At 36.4% G+C, this 17,703-nt stretch overlaps 1 protein-coding gene across 7 annotated transcripts in view; it reads left to right on the top strand.

The window, feature by feature from the left end:
• The window catches only part of PUS7L (pseudouridine synthase 7 like), a 40,586-nt gene that overhangs the window by 1,914 nt on the left and 20,969 nt on the right, over positions 1–17,703 (top strand). For 4 of the 7 annotated variants that reach the window (XM_045365089.3, XM_065524059.2, XM_045365087.3 and 1 more), the window contains exons 2-5: positions 1,872–2,797; positions 7,437–7,596; positions 10,058–10,250; positions 13,751–13,849. In XM_045365089.3, coding sequence (XP_045221024.2) covers positions 1,888–2,797; positions 7,437–7,596; positions 10,058–10,250; positions 13,751–13,849 — 1,362 coding nt within the window. In that variant the 5' untranslated portion in view covers positions 1,872–1,887. Of the gene's footprint in view, positions 1–1,871; positions 2,798–6,367; positions 6,486–7,436; positions 7,597–10,057; positions 10,251–13,750; positions 13,850–17,703 lie in introns of all 7 variants that reach the window. The other 3 variants (XM_074006651.1, XM_065524058.2, XM_074006652.1) reach the window with 2 other exon arrangements.

The raw sequence follows: 17,703 nt of genomic DNA, 5'->3' as shown, positions 1-17,703 counted from the left end.
AGGGCATGAATCCTAAAAGATGCAGCTATATGGTTGGGGAGGGAACAATTTAGACAACAGGAACAGTTAGCACAAAAGTACTAAAGAAGGCCAGAGTAGCTGGAGTATAGCGGGTAATGGGGGTAAAGGTACAAAAAAATTTGGAAAATAAACAGGGTCCCTAATCTTAGACGTCCTTGGAAGCCAGGGTAAGTAATTTGGATTGTATTGCAAATGTGATTAGAGGGTTTTAAACTGGATTGTGATATGATTTAATTTACCTTTTAAGACACCATTCTGGCTGGTTTGTGGGCTAGTTGTAGAAGCAGGAGTTAGGGGCCTTCACAACAACTAAAAGTTTTTGGAATGGAAGTATTAAAGTAGGTGTGATGAAGGACAGTGGGAGTGATAAAAATCAGATGCTTAAGGTTAATGCAGTTTTTGGAGATGAGAAAGTCAAAGTTATGACCATGACAGTGGATGACCAAGATGAAGCAGAGGTGTGAGGTTGAGGTTGAGATTGAGGACTTGAGGGTCCAAGACATTGAATGGATGATCCATATAGATGATCATGAAAATCATGTTGCATAAGAAGGTAGTGAGCCAGAGATCAGTGAATGAAGCAGAGTTGTCTGGGGATCCGAGAGAGTATGACAAAAGATGGTAAAGCCCAATAGCAGGCTCTTCAAAAGAATTGGTTTTTTGGAAGTAGTAGAGGAAGAAATGGCTTGCAAGGAACAGTAACAAACATAGAACAATATTTACAGCCTCCAGGTCCTAAGGTAGATGGGTGGGAAAGAAAAAATAGCCCTCACTTGAGAGGACTAAGGAAGAAGCAGCCTGAAAAAATAGCCAGCTTTCAATTAGGGCAAGAAAGTGAGGGAACTGTACAGGAAATTAAGTAATTAAGGAAAATAAATATATCTTATATTTTCCTTAGGAAATTAGGATATGGAGAATTTGTTGTGATTTCTATATGGCATGATTGAAAGGATTGAGAAGGGATGTGATTTGCTAAATTGGTTCAGAATAGTAGAATACATTATAGATATGAGATGATGGTCCAGATGATGATAAATTACTTGGAGAATGTGGGTAAACACAGAACTCAGTAGTAGGGGGGCCCCTGGGCAGTTTATCTTTCCTGCAGCTCCATATCGTATGGTAGCCATGGGTTTGTGTGAAAGGTGAGAGATCAGAGTACTATTCTCTTGCATAGTGTTCCCAGGAAGCTCTGTAAGGTTTCTTCAGTCTGATGCCAATGATATAGTTAGAACTTTCCTCTGGGTCAACCTTGAAAGCTTCTATTTGTCCTAATGGGGGCATTAGAGAAGGCCCAGGACTGACTTAATCCTACCTTGAAATATAATCAAATCACAAATTTGTATTTATAACTTCATTTACCCATCAGTTTTCCTATTGTCTTCTTGTCACCTCTCCTGTCACTAACCACTAATAATGTAAGAAAACTTAGCCACATATTCTCTGGAATTAGCTGGAGATTTTAGACTCCAGGAATGGAATTTGGACACATCTTGGTTTTATAGTTCTGTGTTCTCACCTCTTCTTGTGGGCCTACAAATGATATTTTTAAGATAAACTTAAAATTGACTCATTTTAATCCTGGATAATAGGTACAAATCTGGAGTGAGTGAAGATACAAGTTAACAAATCTTTAGCTATACCAGAAATAGTTTGCCTATTATTTCAGCTTGGTATAGGAGAGTCAAAGTACACAGGATGTACATATAGTTATAAATTAACGATGCCATTTAAGAAGACTCAGGATTAAAAGAGAGACAGAATTAACTAAATCCTGCAAACCTATTCCTATCTGGTCATCCATAATTTCTCTTTCTGTTAACTAACCACCTCTTTGTTTTGTTTTTTAGGCATTATTATAGAAGAATGGAAGAAGATACAGATTATAGAATCAGGTTTAGTTCTTTGTGTTTCTTTAATGATCATATTGGATTTCATGGCACTATAAAAAGCTCACCAAGTGACTTTATTGTTATTGAAATTGATGAACAGGGACAATTAGTTAATAAGACCATCAATGAGCCTATTTTCAAGATTAGTGAAATACAACCTGAGCCAAATAATTTTCCCAAAAAAACAAAACTAGATCTTCAAAATCTGTCCTTTGAAGATGGAAGAAACCAAGAAGTTAATACTTTGGTTAAGTACACTGATGGTGACCAAAATCATCCGTCTGGTTCAGAAAAGGAAGATACTATCAGTGATGGAACTTCCAAATGTGAAGAAAAAGCTGATGTTTTAAGCTCCTTTTTAGATGAAAAAACTCATGAGTTACTGAATAATTTTGCCTGTGATATAAAAGAGAAGTGGCTTTCTGAAACAGAGCTAATTGGACTACCTCTTGAATTCTCAATAGGCAGAATCCTTGACAAAAACCAGAGGGCTAGTTTACATAGTGCCATTAGGCAGAAATTTCCATTTTTAATAACTGTAGGAAAAAACAGTGAAATTGTTGTAAAACCAAATCTTGAGTATAAAGAACTTTGTCATTTGGTATCTGAAGAGGAAGCATTTAACTTTTTTAAGTATTTGGATGCGAAGAAAGAAAATTCCAAATTTACCTTTAAACCTGATGCAAACAAAGACCACAGAAAAGCTGTCCACCATTTTGTCAACAAAAAGTTTGGAAACCTTGTGGAAACCAAATCTTTTTCTGAAATGAATTGCAGTACTGGTAATCTGAATGTGGTGATAACAGTAAGATTTCGGGAAAAAGCACACAGGCGTGGGAAAAGGCCTCTTCCTGAATGCCAAGAAGGAAATGTTATTTATACAGGTAATTTAATAAATAATCATCCATTTTCTTGGATAAACTTAGTTAAATTTAAAATTGTGAAAATGAATTGAATAGACTTGGCTAGAGAGATTGGAAAGAATACATGCTTTACCTTTAGGGAGGGGAACTGCTGATAAGCAATTTAAGCAACTCTAGGAATTCTTATTTATTCTGTTACTGGAAGATGATAAAACCTTTCAAATTACACTGAATTTAAAAATTAGCCTTACTGATAACCTAGGCATTTATGTTAGCCTATTCACAAATGTCAAGTTGAATCAGTTGGTTTGTGTTTAATAAGTTTTATTGAAGGTAAATCTTGATTTCATATTTTGGAAGTCATCTCAATTAAAATTAAGTTTTTAGAGATAAGAATATATTTACTGTGCTTGGGAAAGTGAAGAGATACTTTGTAATCCAAAACAAATTATATTTCCCTACCTTGGGTAGGGAACCTGAAAACTTGGTCCTGCTGGTCATCTAGACAAGATGTTCTGAAACTTTAGCATGCATATAATCATCAAAAGGTCTTGTTAAAACAGATTTCACAGCCCCATTCTCAGTTTCTGATTCTGGGGCTTTCACAAATTTCCAGACTCTTTTTTTCCTGGTCTGCTACATTTTGAGAATCACTGTTTTAGGGTCTGTGTTTAATTCCCAGGGTGGCTGGAACTGATGAACTCTCACTATAAAAGTCCAGCTGACTAGGTTTAACTGGCCTCAATTCTACTTGAAGGATGGGAACTGTTTCAGATGATCATATTTAATAAATTAGAGTTTGAACCTTGGAACTATGTGGGTTTGATTTGATATTATGACTTTTAGTTCACAAAAAGACTTATGAAATTTTTAATGTCTTTAAGATTTGATTTCATAAATGTAAAAATGGGAAGAATAATACCACGGGCAAGTTACTTAATAATTCATAACTTTTGGTTGTACTTGAAAAATGGGGTAATAGGAAAGCCTGACACACAATGATATTCTAAGGATTAAATGAAATAATGAAATTGTTTACTATGTAATAGTTACTTAATATTAGGCATATAGTAAGTGTTAACAGATATATCCATTTTGAAGGAAAAACAACACTAGCTTTACATGTAGAAAGAGGAATTGCTGGTGAGTGATTTAAGCAGCTCTAGGAATTTTTATTTATCTTATACTACTTGAAATTCTAACAATATTAATTTGGGTTAATGAGTAAAAAAATTATAGAACTTTATATATTAGTTTAAATTCGTTTTTCTAAAGTTGTGAATCGTTGGAGGCATATGTTAAAAGGAGGAATGATGGTTCAAAAAACCTTTTATTTTTTATTTTAAATTATGTTAAAATATACATAACATAAAGTGTACCATCTTAATCATTTTTAAGTATCAGTGGCATTGAGGACATTCACATTGTTGTACATCTATCACCTCCATTCATCTCCAGAATTTTTTCACCATCCCAAACTAAAACTCCATATTTATTAAACAATCCCTCCTCCTCTCCAGCTCTGAAAAATGGGAACTACCATTTTTCATTCTGTCTGTACGGATTAGACAGTTCTAGGTATCTCATATAAGTGGAATCATACAGTATTTGTCTTTTTGTAATGGGCTTATTTCACTTAGTGTGTTTTTGACATTTATCCTTGTTGTAGCACGTGTTAGAATTTCCTTCCCTTTTAAGGCTGAATAATACCCCATGGTAGGTGTATGCCACATTTTGTTTACCCATTTGTCTGCCAGTGGATGGGATATAATGGTCAATAAAGCACACATGATATTTGCTTTGGAAGCATTCAGCCTTGGAACTTGGAAAGAATTTGAGGGAGAATGTGGATGTGAGATGACTTTTGAGGCTACGTCACAAAAGTATTACACTTCTTGTCATGTTCTTGGATTGCTCATTCTGGGGAAAGCTAGCTACTGTACTGTGAGGATACTCAAACAGCCCTTTGGATAGGAACTATAGCTTCATGCCGATAGCCAGTACCAACCTTCCAGCCATGTGAATGAGCCCCCTTTGGAAATGGATCCTCTACTTTCTTTCAGGCTTTTAAATAACTGCAGCCCTAGCCACATCTAACTGCATGCAACCTCAGGAGAGCCTGAACTAGAATCACCAAACCAAAGTGTTCCTGAAGTCCTGATCCACAGAAACTATAGGCAATACATGAATATTGTAAGCCACTAAGATTTGAGGTGACTTGTTATGTAACAATAAATAATACATAGCATTTAACCCTGGATATGCACAAATTACTGATCAGCAACAAACTCAAGGAACCACTTATGTAGATTTCTGGAACTCCTCTACTCTCCCTGTGAATTCTCTTTGTCTTACTCTCCCTGTGAATTCCAGCCCACTCAGCCTTCCTGAATTCCAATATCTACCCTCTTAACTCAGCAGAACTCCTGTGCTCTACCTGGATTCTGTCTGTGCTATGTTCCAGAATGTACTTCTAGGCAAAAAATTAGAGTATTTTAGGACTCCTCTCGTTTTTCTTTTCTTTTCTTTTAGATTACAGTTTTGTGGTACCTATTCTCCAGTCTCTAAAAATGGCTGTTTCATATATTTTGTTCAGTTTTCTATTTGTTTACAGTGGGAGGTCATCTGGTATCAGTTATTCCAACATGGCTCAAAGTGCAAGTCTCTAAAATTGAATTTTAAAATTCAGTATAATTGACTTTCTTTTTAAATATGTAATTGTTCCAAGTAATTAAGAAAATGTTATAAATCTTATACATTAAACTTATACATTTAGTGAGCCTTAAGATTTTGTAAATGTTCCCATTTTGCTTACTAACTTAAATAAGATTCAATGTAAAAAGACGAATGTAAATCAATTAAATATTTTAAATTGGAACTACAAGTTTCATTCTCTTAAACATTCAAGTGCATAAACTTTTATGTAGATACAGATTAATATTAACACAATATCATGGATTTGATCCTCTTAAATATATTTCTATACTAAATTCTAAATCTTTATGGGTGAAAAAATGCTTATCCACCTAGGCTACTATCAGCAACAAACTGATATCTCAAACAAGTTGGGAATTTCTTTTAAATTGCTGAACTTTTTGAATGACATATCCAAAATTGTCAGGGCGAATGGCTGCTGCTGTTGGACCTTCAAGAATGCATAGAAGTAAGAAATAATAAATGGAAGGAACATATTTTATTTTACAATTTTTATTTTAGTTTCAGGGGTACATGTGCAGGTTTGTTACAAGGGTATATTGTGTGATGCTGAGATTTGGGATAGATTGAACCCATCACCCAGGTAGTGAGCATAGTACCCAATAGGTAGTTTTTCAGCCCTATGCCCTCCCTCCCTCCTACCTCTTATATACCCCAGTGTCTGTTGTTTCCATTTTTATGTACATGTGTACCCAGTGTTTAGCTCCTACTTATAAGTGAGAACATGCAGCATTTGGTTTTCTGTTCCTTTGTTAATTCACTTAGGATAACGGCCTCTAGCTGCATCCATGTTGCTGCAAAGGGCATGATTTTGTTCTTTTTTGCTGTGTAGTATTTCATGGTGTGTATGTACCACTTTTTTTTTCTTTGAGACAGGGTCTCACTCTTTCACCCAGGCTGGAGTGCAGTGGCACCATAGTGGCTTGCTACAGCCTCAACCTCCTAGGCTCAAGCAGTCTTCCCACCTCAGCCTCCTGGGTAGCTGTGATGACAGGTATGTGCTACCACACCTAGCTAACTTTTTAATTTTTCGTAGAGATGGGGTCTCCATATGTTGCTCAGTCTGGTCTTAGATTGTTTGCTCTTGGAATCTTTCTGCCTCAGCCTCCCAGAGTGCTGTGATTACAGGCATCATCTACTGTACCCAGCCACATTTTCTTTATTGAATCCACTGTTGTTGGGCACTTAGGTTGATTCCATATCTTTACTATTCTGAACAGCGCTACAATGAACACACAAGGGGAACTCATGTTTTAGAGGACTGAAATGTACGAAAGTACAAAACTGTTGAAGGCTCTAGTTAATCCAGGGATTACAAGAAGTTCTCTGTGGCAGGGTTATAGGATATATGAAGGGAAGTGGTGCACTTGGAGACTGGAAAGGTAGATTTGGGCCAGATATGAATACCAAATTAAGGAATTTGGATTTTTTTGCCTGTAAGCCTTCAATGAGCCAACCAACAGTTTAAAAATAACAGCTGAAATCGATCGTGCTGATTTTATATTTTCATTAAAAAATACTCCTTACAGCTGGGTACGGTGGCTCACTCCTGTAATCCCAGCACTTTGGGAGGCAGAGGTGGGTGGATCACGAGGCCAAGAGATCGAGACCATCCTGGCCAACATGGGGAAACCCCGTTCCTACTAAAAATACAAAAATGAGCTGGGCGTGGTGGCATTTGCCTGTAGTCCCAGGTACTGGGGAAGCTGAGGCAGGAGAATCGCTGGAACCCGGGAGGCGGAGGAGTGAGCCTAGATCACGCCCCTGGACTCCAGCCTGGTGACAGAGTGAGACTTCGTCAAAAACAAAACAAAACAAAACAAAACAAAAAAAACCCAACTCCTTACATTAATAGTTCGATTCATTATACTAATCTGTTAACTAAGAATGTAATTGATATATGGTAGCTGCTTTTTTTGTGATCTAACATTTTTTTTTGTTTCAGCTTTTACCCTACGAAAGGAAAACCTGGAAATGTTTGAAGCAATTGGTTTTTTAGCTATCAAACTTGGTGTTATTCCTTCGGATTTTAGTTATGCAGGCCTTAAAGACAAGAAAGCCATCACCTATCAAGCAATGGTTGTTAGAAAAGTGACTCCAGAGAGGTAATAAGATATTACTTTATAAGACTGAACTTTGGTCGGGCGCAGTGGCTCACGCCTGTAATCCCAGCACTTTGGGAGGCCAAGGTGGGCGAATCACGAAGTCAGGAGATCGGTACCATCCTGGCTAATACGGTGAAACCCCGTCTCTACTAAAAATACAAAAAATTAATTAGCCGGGCGTGGTGGTGGGCACCTGTATTCCCAGCTACTCGGGAGGCTGAGGCAGAATGGCGTGAACCTGGGAGGCAGAGCTTGCAGTGAGCCGAGATCGCGCCACTGCACTCCAGCCTGCGTCTCAAAAAAAACCAGACTGAATTTTACTTTCATACTTCATCCAATAAATACGTATAAGATCAAAAGCTCTGAATAATACTGGGAGCATATTAACCTCACTATTAATATTCACCAATTACATACTTATTGAACAGCACATTCTGTATTCATAATTGTCTTCTAAATAGAGATATGTCTTAAATTTACATTGAAAATATAGGAAGTTTTAGGATGGAAACTTTGAGAAGTGGAAGATTTGAATTGTCTAAATTGTTTCTAAACATCCTGTACTGTATTCAAATATGCATTTATATTCAGAAAAGCACCTTATAAATCATGTTTTCCTAATTAATTATGCCTTTATTATCATAGATCCTTACATTTAAAATCCTTGTTAAATGAATGTAAAGTACTCAAATTTAGCCTCCGTCAGCTTAATCAAATTTTATGCATTTTTTTGTAACTATAAAAGACATATATTTATTGTGGAAAATAGAAAAAAGTTTTTTAAAAATGAAGTTACTAGTAAGCCTACTACTCAGAAATAACTACAACAGGCTGGGCATGATGGCTCATGCTTGTACTCCCAGCACTTTGAGAGACTGAGGCGGGCGGATCACTGGAGGTTAGGAGTTGGCCTGGCCAAAATGGCGAAACCCCCTCTCTACCAAAAATATAAAAAATTAGCCGGATGTAGTGGCATGTGTCTGTAATCCCAGCTACTTGGGAGGCTGAGGCAGGTGAATTGCTTGAACTGGGAGGTGGGAGTTGCAGTGAGCGGGTTTCATGCCACTGCACTCCAGCCTGGGCCACAGATCGAGACTCTGTCTCAAAAAAATAAATAAAAATAAAAATAAATAACTGCAATAACATTTTTCTCTCTTTCTTTCTAGACCCTTTTCAGAGACTACATCACACAGAAACTTTTTTTTATTATTTATTATTTATTATTTTTTTGAGATGGAGTTTCACCCATGTTGCCCAGGCTGGAGTGCAGTGGCCAGATCTCAGCTCATTGCAAGCTCTGCCTCCCAGGTTCACGCCATTCTCCTGCCTCAGCCTCCCGAGTAGCTGGGACTACAGGCGCCCGCCACCTCGCCCGGCTAATTTTTTTTTGTATTTTTAGTAGAGACGGGGTTTCACCGTGTTAGCCAGGATGGTCTCGATCTCCTGACCTTGTGATCCACCCGTCTCGGCCTCCCAAAGTGCTGGGATTACAGGCTTGAGCCACCGCGCCCGGCCTAATTTCCTTAAGATAAACTTCAAAATGTGAAAAATTGGGTCAAAATTCAGCCTAATTAATGTAATATCGATATGTTAATTCTTAGTTAACACATGTTTAAGTATCCACTATATACAAGTAGACTCTTCTGAGTGCTTCTAAGCTCTTACATGGGGGACAAAAAAAAAGTATTTGAGTTTGCTTTTGTGGTCGAGAAGTGCAGGATAGGGCAGAAAGAAGGACTTTAGATGTTAAAATGTATTTAAGATGAAAGCTCCCCTCTTAGAAGGAGAGATTACTTTAAATTAGCTTATGAGTCTGGAATTTTAATTACACTTCAAGTAATAGTAAAATTTTAGCAGATTCAGAAAACTGGAGATATATTTGTGGGGCAGTAAACTCAATAGTCTGTCACATATATAATTCCTGTAAGGAGTATGGAAACTATGGCTATAAAGGAAATTTTATATCAGCCGTTATAGGGTCATACAATTTACTCTAAAAATATTGAAAATATTAATTCTTTAGATGTTGGGAAAAATTGAAAGTTTGTGTAAGGAAGTGGTCAGAGCAGAATTTCAGGAAAATCCTCTGGTGCCAGTGATTTTTCTTGGTAATGTTGGGGAAAGAGACTGAGAAGGAAAGGAGCAGAGTTGGGGACAGGAAGAGTGGGAGAACTGCTAGGAGGTTCTGTCACTCAAGCTAAGAAGTTAGAAGGCCTACATAGGAAGAATGATAACGTTAGTAATATATGTTGAAGTTTTTAAAATAATTCTGTTAATGTAATCCTATAATAATGGGTATTAAGCACACATTTGGTGAAATAACATAAACTTTAGAATATTCTAAAAAATTTGTATTAGTATTCTCATAAGGTGTTGCTTGGCTACTGCCATTTAAAACCTTATTTTAAAGTAATTTTTAAATGTAAAATTTAACTGACTTTATATGATTTATTACTTATAGGTTGAAAAATATTGAAAAAGAAATTGAAAAGAAAAGAATGAATGTCTTTAATATTCGGTCTGTAGATGATTCCCTGAGACTTGGTCAGCTCAAAGGAAATCACTTTGATATTGTGATTAGAAATTTAAAAAAACAAATAAATGATTCTGCAAACCTGAGAGAGAGAATTATGGAAGCAATAGAAAATGTTAAGGTAAGAAAACTTAATTTTAAAAGAGTATCCAGGGAAATCTTCATAGTCTCTTTCTCTACATTGAGGCAAGAGGGGAATCTTCTTTTTCTTTTGTACCTTTTTATGGGATTTTTAAACACGATAATTATTTTTTAAAGTGATAAATAAGGCCATTTGGCTTATATTTTACTTTCAGCTTGATACATTTTTGTATTTAAACAAAACAAAATATGTAAACATGATTTTAAAAATGCAGGATATGGCATCCTTCAGAGAAGAGGGGACAATCTACATTCATAAGAGATTTTTTAAAGCATCTGCTATATAGAGCAGTATTTAGTCAGGGGAATTTATTTTTTGGAAATTTTGATGTATACACATTATAAATCATACACACTGTATTAGTCCATTCTCACATTGCTAAGTAAGGACATACCTGAGACTGATTAATTTATGAAGGAGAGAGGTTTAGTTGACTCACAGTTCAGCATGGCTGGGGAGGCCTCAGGAAACTTATAATCATGGTGGAAAGGGAAGCAAACACATGCTTCTTCCTATGGTGGCAGGAAGGAGAAGTGCCAAGTAAAAGAGGAAAAGCCCCATATAAAACCATCAAATATTGTGAGAACTCACTCACTATCATGAGAATAGCCTGGGAGTAACAATCTCTATGATTCAGTCCCACTGGGTCTCTCCCATGCCACGTGGGGATTATGGAAACTAAAATTCAAGATGAGATTTGGGTGGGAACACAGCCAAACCATATCATAAACTTTATGTTTTATGGTAAAAAATTACTTAGCATAAGTTTCTAAATGACATTTTCCAGACATTTAAATATACACATACAACGATAGCCTTCAAGACCAAATCATCTTAGATCATCTAGACATCAGCAAAGTTTATACTCTAATGGGCCAGATAATAAATATTTTTGACCTTTTAGACATATGGTTCCTCTTGCAACTAATCTACTGCCATTGTATGGAAGCAGCCACAGACAATATATAAGTGAACGAACATGGCTGTGTTCCAATAAAACTTTGTTTACAAAAACAGGTGTTGGACTAGGTTTCATTTGTGGGCTGTAGTAGTTTGCTAACTCCTGATGTAGATGAGTAGTTCTCAACCTGAGGAGCTTTCAAAAAATTTCACCCACTGATCTCTACTCCTGAACCAATTAAAAAAGAACATTTGGGGATGCAGGTTAGGCATTAATACTTATTTTTAAAAAACTTATTAGGTGACTCTACTTTAGAGCCAATACCGAGAAACACTGATTCAAGTTTCTGACCACAAAGACCTTTGTACACAATTTTATACCTCTCCAACAGGAAAACAAGCAAACAAAAGCTGGTTATTTATCTGCCTTGTAGTTAGGAAAATATCTTCCAACTAAAGATCTTTTAAATCCAGCACTTTCATCTGTATATGGAAGTTATCTGATTGTATACTCATTATATGTTGTGTTAGTTCGTTCTCATGCTGCTATGAAGAAATACCCGAGACTGGGCAATTTATAAAGAAAAGTGGTTTAATTGACTCACAGTTCCATATAGGTGGGGAGGCCTCAGGAAACTTACAATCATGGCAGAAGGCACCTCTTCACAGGGTGACAGGAGAGAGAATGAATGCCAGCAGGGGAAATGCCAGATACTTATAAAATGATCAGATCTCGTGAGAACTCACTATCATGAGAACAGCACGGGGAAAACCGACCCCATATTCAACTACTTCCCACCGGGTCCTTCCCATGACATGTGGGGATTGTGGAGATTACAATTCAAGATGAAATTTGGTGAGGACACAGCCAAACCATATCATATATTATTTTACCTTTGTTTTCCTTGACCCACCTAAAATTCTACTTTTTTTTCCTCAAAAACTCTTACTAAAATGATATATTTTTAAAAAGATAGAAGTTTCTTTGAACTCTGATAGCATTTATTACCTGTCTTTCATTTGTTATATATGAATATACAGCTGCCTATTACAAAATTCCCATTAGAAATAATCTTAGTTTTAGCCAACTTCCATTGGTTCTCATGATGTGAGAAAGGAATTGAGAAACCCTGAAAATAAGTCTTTGAAGTTTTGTTTCAAGGGGTTATGTCTCTGTTATAAACCTTTTGTTATATCTAATTACTTTGAAGGGTTACTTTAAAACTCTTCTGGTTATTCTAGGACATTATCTGATGTTATTTTTTCAAATTTGAAATAATTAAAAATATTTATGAGATTTAATTAAGGGAGTACTTATTCTATCTGCAGTTAATTTTTTTTTTTTTTTTTTTTTTTTTTTTGAGACGGAGTCTCACTCTGTTGCCCAGGCTAGAGTGCAGTGGCGCGATCTTGGCTTACTGCAAGCGCCACCTCCTGGGTTCAAGCCATTCTCCTGCCTCAGCCTCCCGAGTAGCTGGGACTGCAGGCGCCCGCCACCATGCCTGGCTAATTTTTTGTATTTTTAGTAGAGACGGGGTTTCACCATGTTAGCCAGGATGGTCTCCATCACCTGACCTCGTGATCCGTCCGCCTTAGCCTCCCAAAGTGCTGGGATTACAGGAGTGAGCCACTGTGCCCCACCTGCAATTAATTTTTTAAATGACATGAGATAATGACATGCTTTTGTACCATGCTGACAACAAATTGGCTCAGCATCTTTTACTAAAAAATTCTTGAGTTGGTATTCAATAATAATTGTTGACTGAATAAATGCATACTCTCCTCATGAAGTAAGTGGAGAGGACTCTTTTGTCTTTCGAGAAATTGTCTGGGCCTGGTATTTTCTTTCTGAGCACATGTTTAATGACTGACCAATTTCTTTAATGGTTGCAGTAGTATATTACAGTTTTCTATTTCTTCTGAGTAATGTGACAGCTTTAAAACATGGCCTGAAGGGTTCACCTCCATCAAGAAGTGAAGTTTGTATTCCTCCCCTGGAATACAGGGAGGAATACCTGTTCCAGGTGCTGGAACAGCTGGACCGGTAGAGTACTGCTGAAGTGGCTCCATTGTTTCAGGTCAGCCTTTAAGAAACTGAGATGAACTAAAGAACAAACAGTTATGTAGAAAAGTGCCAGGATGTATGTGGTTTGAAAGTAAGCCTGTTCTTGACTCCCTACATCTCCAGACAGCTGAAGAGTCTCAAAATAAGAAAGAGAGCGTCAGGATAGGGATCAGATCTGGGTACTAGGTGACCAACTCATTTTGGATGCCCAGAACTTTTCTGGCTCTAGCACTGAAAATCTCACATCCCAGGAAACCCCTCAGTAACATGAATGGAAAGCTGACATATTTTTGAAGTTTTCTTCACTGGTTTTATGTTCTAACTTCTAATTCTGTGTTTTCTTTCCTATTCTTTAATTGCGCAGCATTTCTCAGACTATTTGGTCCCTATGTGCATAATGCTGATTACAGAGTTCTTCTATTAAAATAGTTACGAAGAGAAAAATTCAATTGTGTATTTTGACATGTAATTGTACTTATATACTCTTAATTTGTTGATTATTTTGTATACATAGAAAAAAGGCTTTGTGAATTACTATGGACCACAGAGATTTGGGAAGGGAAGGAAAGTTCACACAGACCAAATTGGACTAGCTTTGCTGAAGAATGAAATGGTATGGATGTTGGAAAATGTAATCTTATCTGTTTCTGTCAATTATACTTACTACATAATCCAGCTCCTTGCTTTCTTAACTCTAGCTTATAAATGCATGTAAACACACACATACCAAATATATTACATCACTGAACATTTAGTGAGCTGGTGCTATGTCCTTGGTATCACATTACAAGAAAGCCAACTGTGTGAGTGTCCTTGTGGTTAGTACATATTTGAGATTTGACACAGAAATGACTATCACTTTCCAATTTTAGTGAGCTGAATAGAAGATATAGAGGAAATTTTGACCCTACAATCCCAGAAATCAGATATCAGATCATATAAAAGATAGGAATCCACGTAAGTCCAGAGACTAAAAGGGGAGCAGCAAATTTGAAAACAAAATCTGACTAGTTCAAAATGAAACTAAAAATGTATGTTACAACTAAGAAGCTGCATTTGCTGAAATATTAAAAGCATATGTGTGTATATCTACTTTTAATTTATATTTTTTATATATAATTGCATATTTTTACACTAAAATGGAATGCACATAATGGAGGAAAGCTACAAAACTATAAAAATTATATATTTGAACAAGTGCAAGATTATTCTTATGATAGTATCTTGTTCACTCACCTGTGTTCTAATATGGTTTCTTGAGTGGAAGAGAAGGAAACAGTAAAAGATTTTGTGAGAAACATGATGCATAGAACATCATCTTACATATCAAATAATGTTCAGAGCTGATGATTTAGACCACATCTGCAAATCTATTGGTAGTTCTGGGTTTCACATTTCTAAGGAGATTTTAGCAACTGGAATATAACTGATATGATAAAGAGTCTAGAAATGTTTACCTCAGCAGTGGTTCTTTAGTCTAGAAAACTCTGAAAATTAACTTGTAAAATGTTTAAAATTTTGTCATACAGAAGAAGAACTTAATAGTTTGGGGCCTGTTGGATGCAGCATATGTTCTACTTGAGTTCTGCCATTTGCCACCTGTGTTACTATAGGTACTTAACTTTTCCAAGTTGCTTAACTTTTCCAAGCCTCAGTTTCCTTACCTGTAAAATGGAGATAGCATGTATGTCACAAGATTTTTCTGAGAATCAAATGAAAGAACTTTTGTTAAGGCAGCTAGTACAGTGCCAGACAAGTGTCCATACATGGGATGGGCTAGATATTTAAGGGACTTGTAGTCCAGCATAAAAGACTTTTTCTTAACAATTGTTCAAATAACTGGAATGTCCTGTTTCTCATGACATTTAAGCAAAAGCTGGACGGCTACCCCTCTACCTCTTTCAAACCTCATATTGCATGCTCTTGAATTTTTAAAAACTTTTGCTTTGGCAGTAATAGTCAATTATTGCCATGTAACAAATTACCCCAACATATAGCGGTTGAAGACAACAAGCATTTATTATCTCAATTTCTGAGAGTCAGGAATTTGGGAGCAGCTTAGCTGAGTGGCTCTGGTTCAGGGTCTCTTGTGAGGCTGCAGTCACACAATCGGCCCCGGTGTGTAGTCTCTGAAGACTTGACCAAGATGGAGGATCTGCTCCTAAGCTCATGCTTGTGGTTGTTGGCAGGAGACTTTATTTTCTTGCTTTAAGACTATTTGTGGCATGGCTTCTCCTAGAGAGATAAGTCCAAGAATGCAAAGGAGAGAGAGAGAGACACAACAGATACCGCAGTGTCTTTTATAACCTAGTCTCAGAAGTGGCATACTTTCACTTCTTCTGTCTTCTGGCCACACAGATCAACCCTGATAAGTGTTTGAGAGGACTACATCACGTGTGAAGATCAAGTGATGGAGAGCATTGAGGGCCATCTTAGAGGCTGATTCTTGCAGCTAAAAAGCTGTATCTTCTTTCCTTCGCCTGAAGCACTCCCTCCCCAACGTGTATATTCTTTAGGTCTCAGTTTAAATATTCTCATTCTACTCCCCAAGAAAAAGTGAATTCCTCTTATTTTGTGATCCTGTATCATCTTGGGCTTCCCATCTTAAATTTTATTATATTTTATTATTATTGCTTATTTAATTTTGTCAGTAGGCAGAAAGTTTTAGTTGGACAGAGACCATGACTTTTACTCAATGCTCTGTCCCTAATACCGTATGCAGTATCTAGCACGTGGCAGATACCTAATAATATTTGTTTGAATAAGTGAATACTGTAAAGGAAAATTGAGTGGGAAATTGGGTCAAATGACCTATTTAAAATTCTTTCCTACTCTAAGACACGTGCTTTAGAAATAAATCCCAGGGCTAAAGACAGTGACAAAATAAGTGAACTAGTAGATACTATTTAAAAAGAAAGGAACATCTTTTAATCTATTTAGGATTTAAAATAAAATATTAAATTTGGCAACTTTTTCATTAAGATTTTGGCAATTATTTTTAAGTGCAAAGAATTCAGGAAATTGAGAGCATAAATGAAATTAAGGGCTTGCCTTTCCCCTCTGCTTGCTACTTTCCTATTTTTGTCATGTGTGTTGGTCAGGTCTGAAATTTATGTCATTATTTTACCCTTGTGTTCTTAGCTCAATAATAGAGATAAAGCATGACAGAAGTCTAGGTTATCTGTCAATTGCCAATGACAATAGAATTTATACTGTGTACTTACTTTGATAGTACTCTCGATATAACCTCTTCTCCAATTTTATGTCTCTCTTTATCTTTTGTCTTATGAATCCTTTTTGGTTTTAAGAGAGAACTATCTTTTATATTTCCAATATCCTTTTCTTCTTCAAGGACTTCTAAGTCTTGAGAAATAAAAAAGCCAGTTAAGATATTTGTGCTGAGGTGGGCAGTTCCCAAGGTCAGGAGTTCAAGACCAGCCTGGCCAATATGGTAAAACCCATCTCTACTAAAAATATAAAAATTAGCCGGGTGTGGTGGTGGGTGCCTGTAGTCCCAGCTACTCGGAAAGCTGAGGCAGGAGAATAGCTTGAACCCAGGAGGCAGAGGTTGCAGTTAGGCAAGATCGCGCCACTGTATTCCAGCCTGGGCAACAGAGCAAGACTCCGTCTCAAAAAAACAAACAAAAAAAGGATATTTGTGGCTGTGAAATGGGTGAAACATAACTTTAATTCATTTGATCCTAACCTGAAAGTTATAGCTGTGTTGTCTTCGGAAACTTCTGAAGCTTCTTTTTTTAATGTTTTCTTTCTGAGCTATTTTCTTTACTTCTGCTCTGGGAGTGAGGCATTCTACATCTTCAGAGCTACTTCTTTTCCTCTTCCCTTTTCTGACTCAGGTAAGTTGGATACTTAAAATCTTTGTTGTTGTTGTTTTTTTCTTTGAGGGTTGCTTTTGGGGTTCACTAGTTTCTACTTCTGAGCCCTCAGAGTGGTTCTTGATCTTTTTACTTTACAGCTGCCTGCATTTCTTGTGTCCATGTTTAATTATTTGACCTGGACATTGTCTTACTTTTTCATTTGCCCTTTTATTTTGTTTATTTTTCTTTTTTCTTCTGTAACAATACATTGGTTTAATTTTACTTCTGCTCCAGCCATTTAAATATTAAATATTTTCAAATACATCTATTTAAATATTAAACAAATATTTAATATTTATTTTTGGGCCAGAAGGGGCTCAGTTTTCACTGTCTTAGGAAATATGTTAGGTTTTCTTGGTGCTTCTTCAGGTGGGTTGTTAAGAACCTGAAATAAATTCAAAAAAGTTTTACTATTTATAATACTTTCTAATTTTTTTGCTTTTGGAAACAGTTTAAAAATAGGGGTTTAATACATTTAGCCTAAGCTTTTCAGAATTCTTACACCTTACTAAGAATGTCAATACATTTTAACCTTAATATTTAAAAAAAATGACAAAAGTGGAATTATGGAAGTGATAGGGAAATGCTT

The sequence above is a fragment of the Macaca fascicularis genome, chromosome 11, assembly GCF_037993035.2.
Source record: "Macaca fascicularis isolate 582-1 chromosome 11, T2T-MFA8v1.1".
Taxonomy (NCBI): Eukaryota; Metazoa; Chordata; class Mammalia; order Primates; family Cercopithecidae; genus Macaca; species Macaca fascicularis.
Note: the sequence above shows the minus strand (reverse complement) of the source record. Positions and strands in the feature narration are given on the sequence as shown.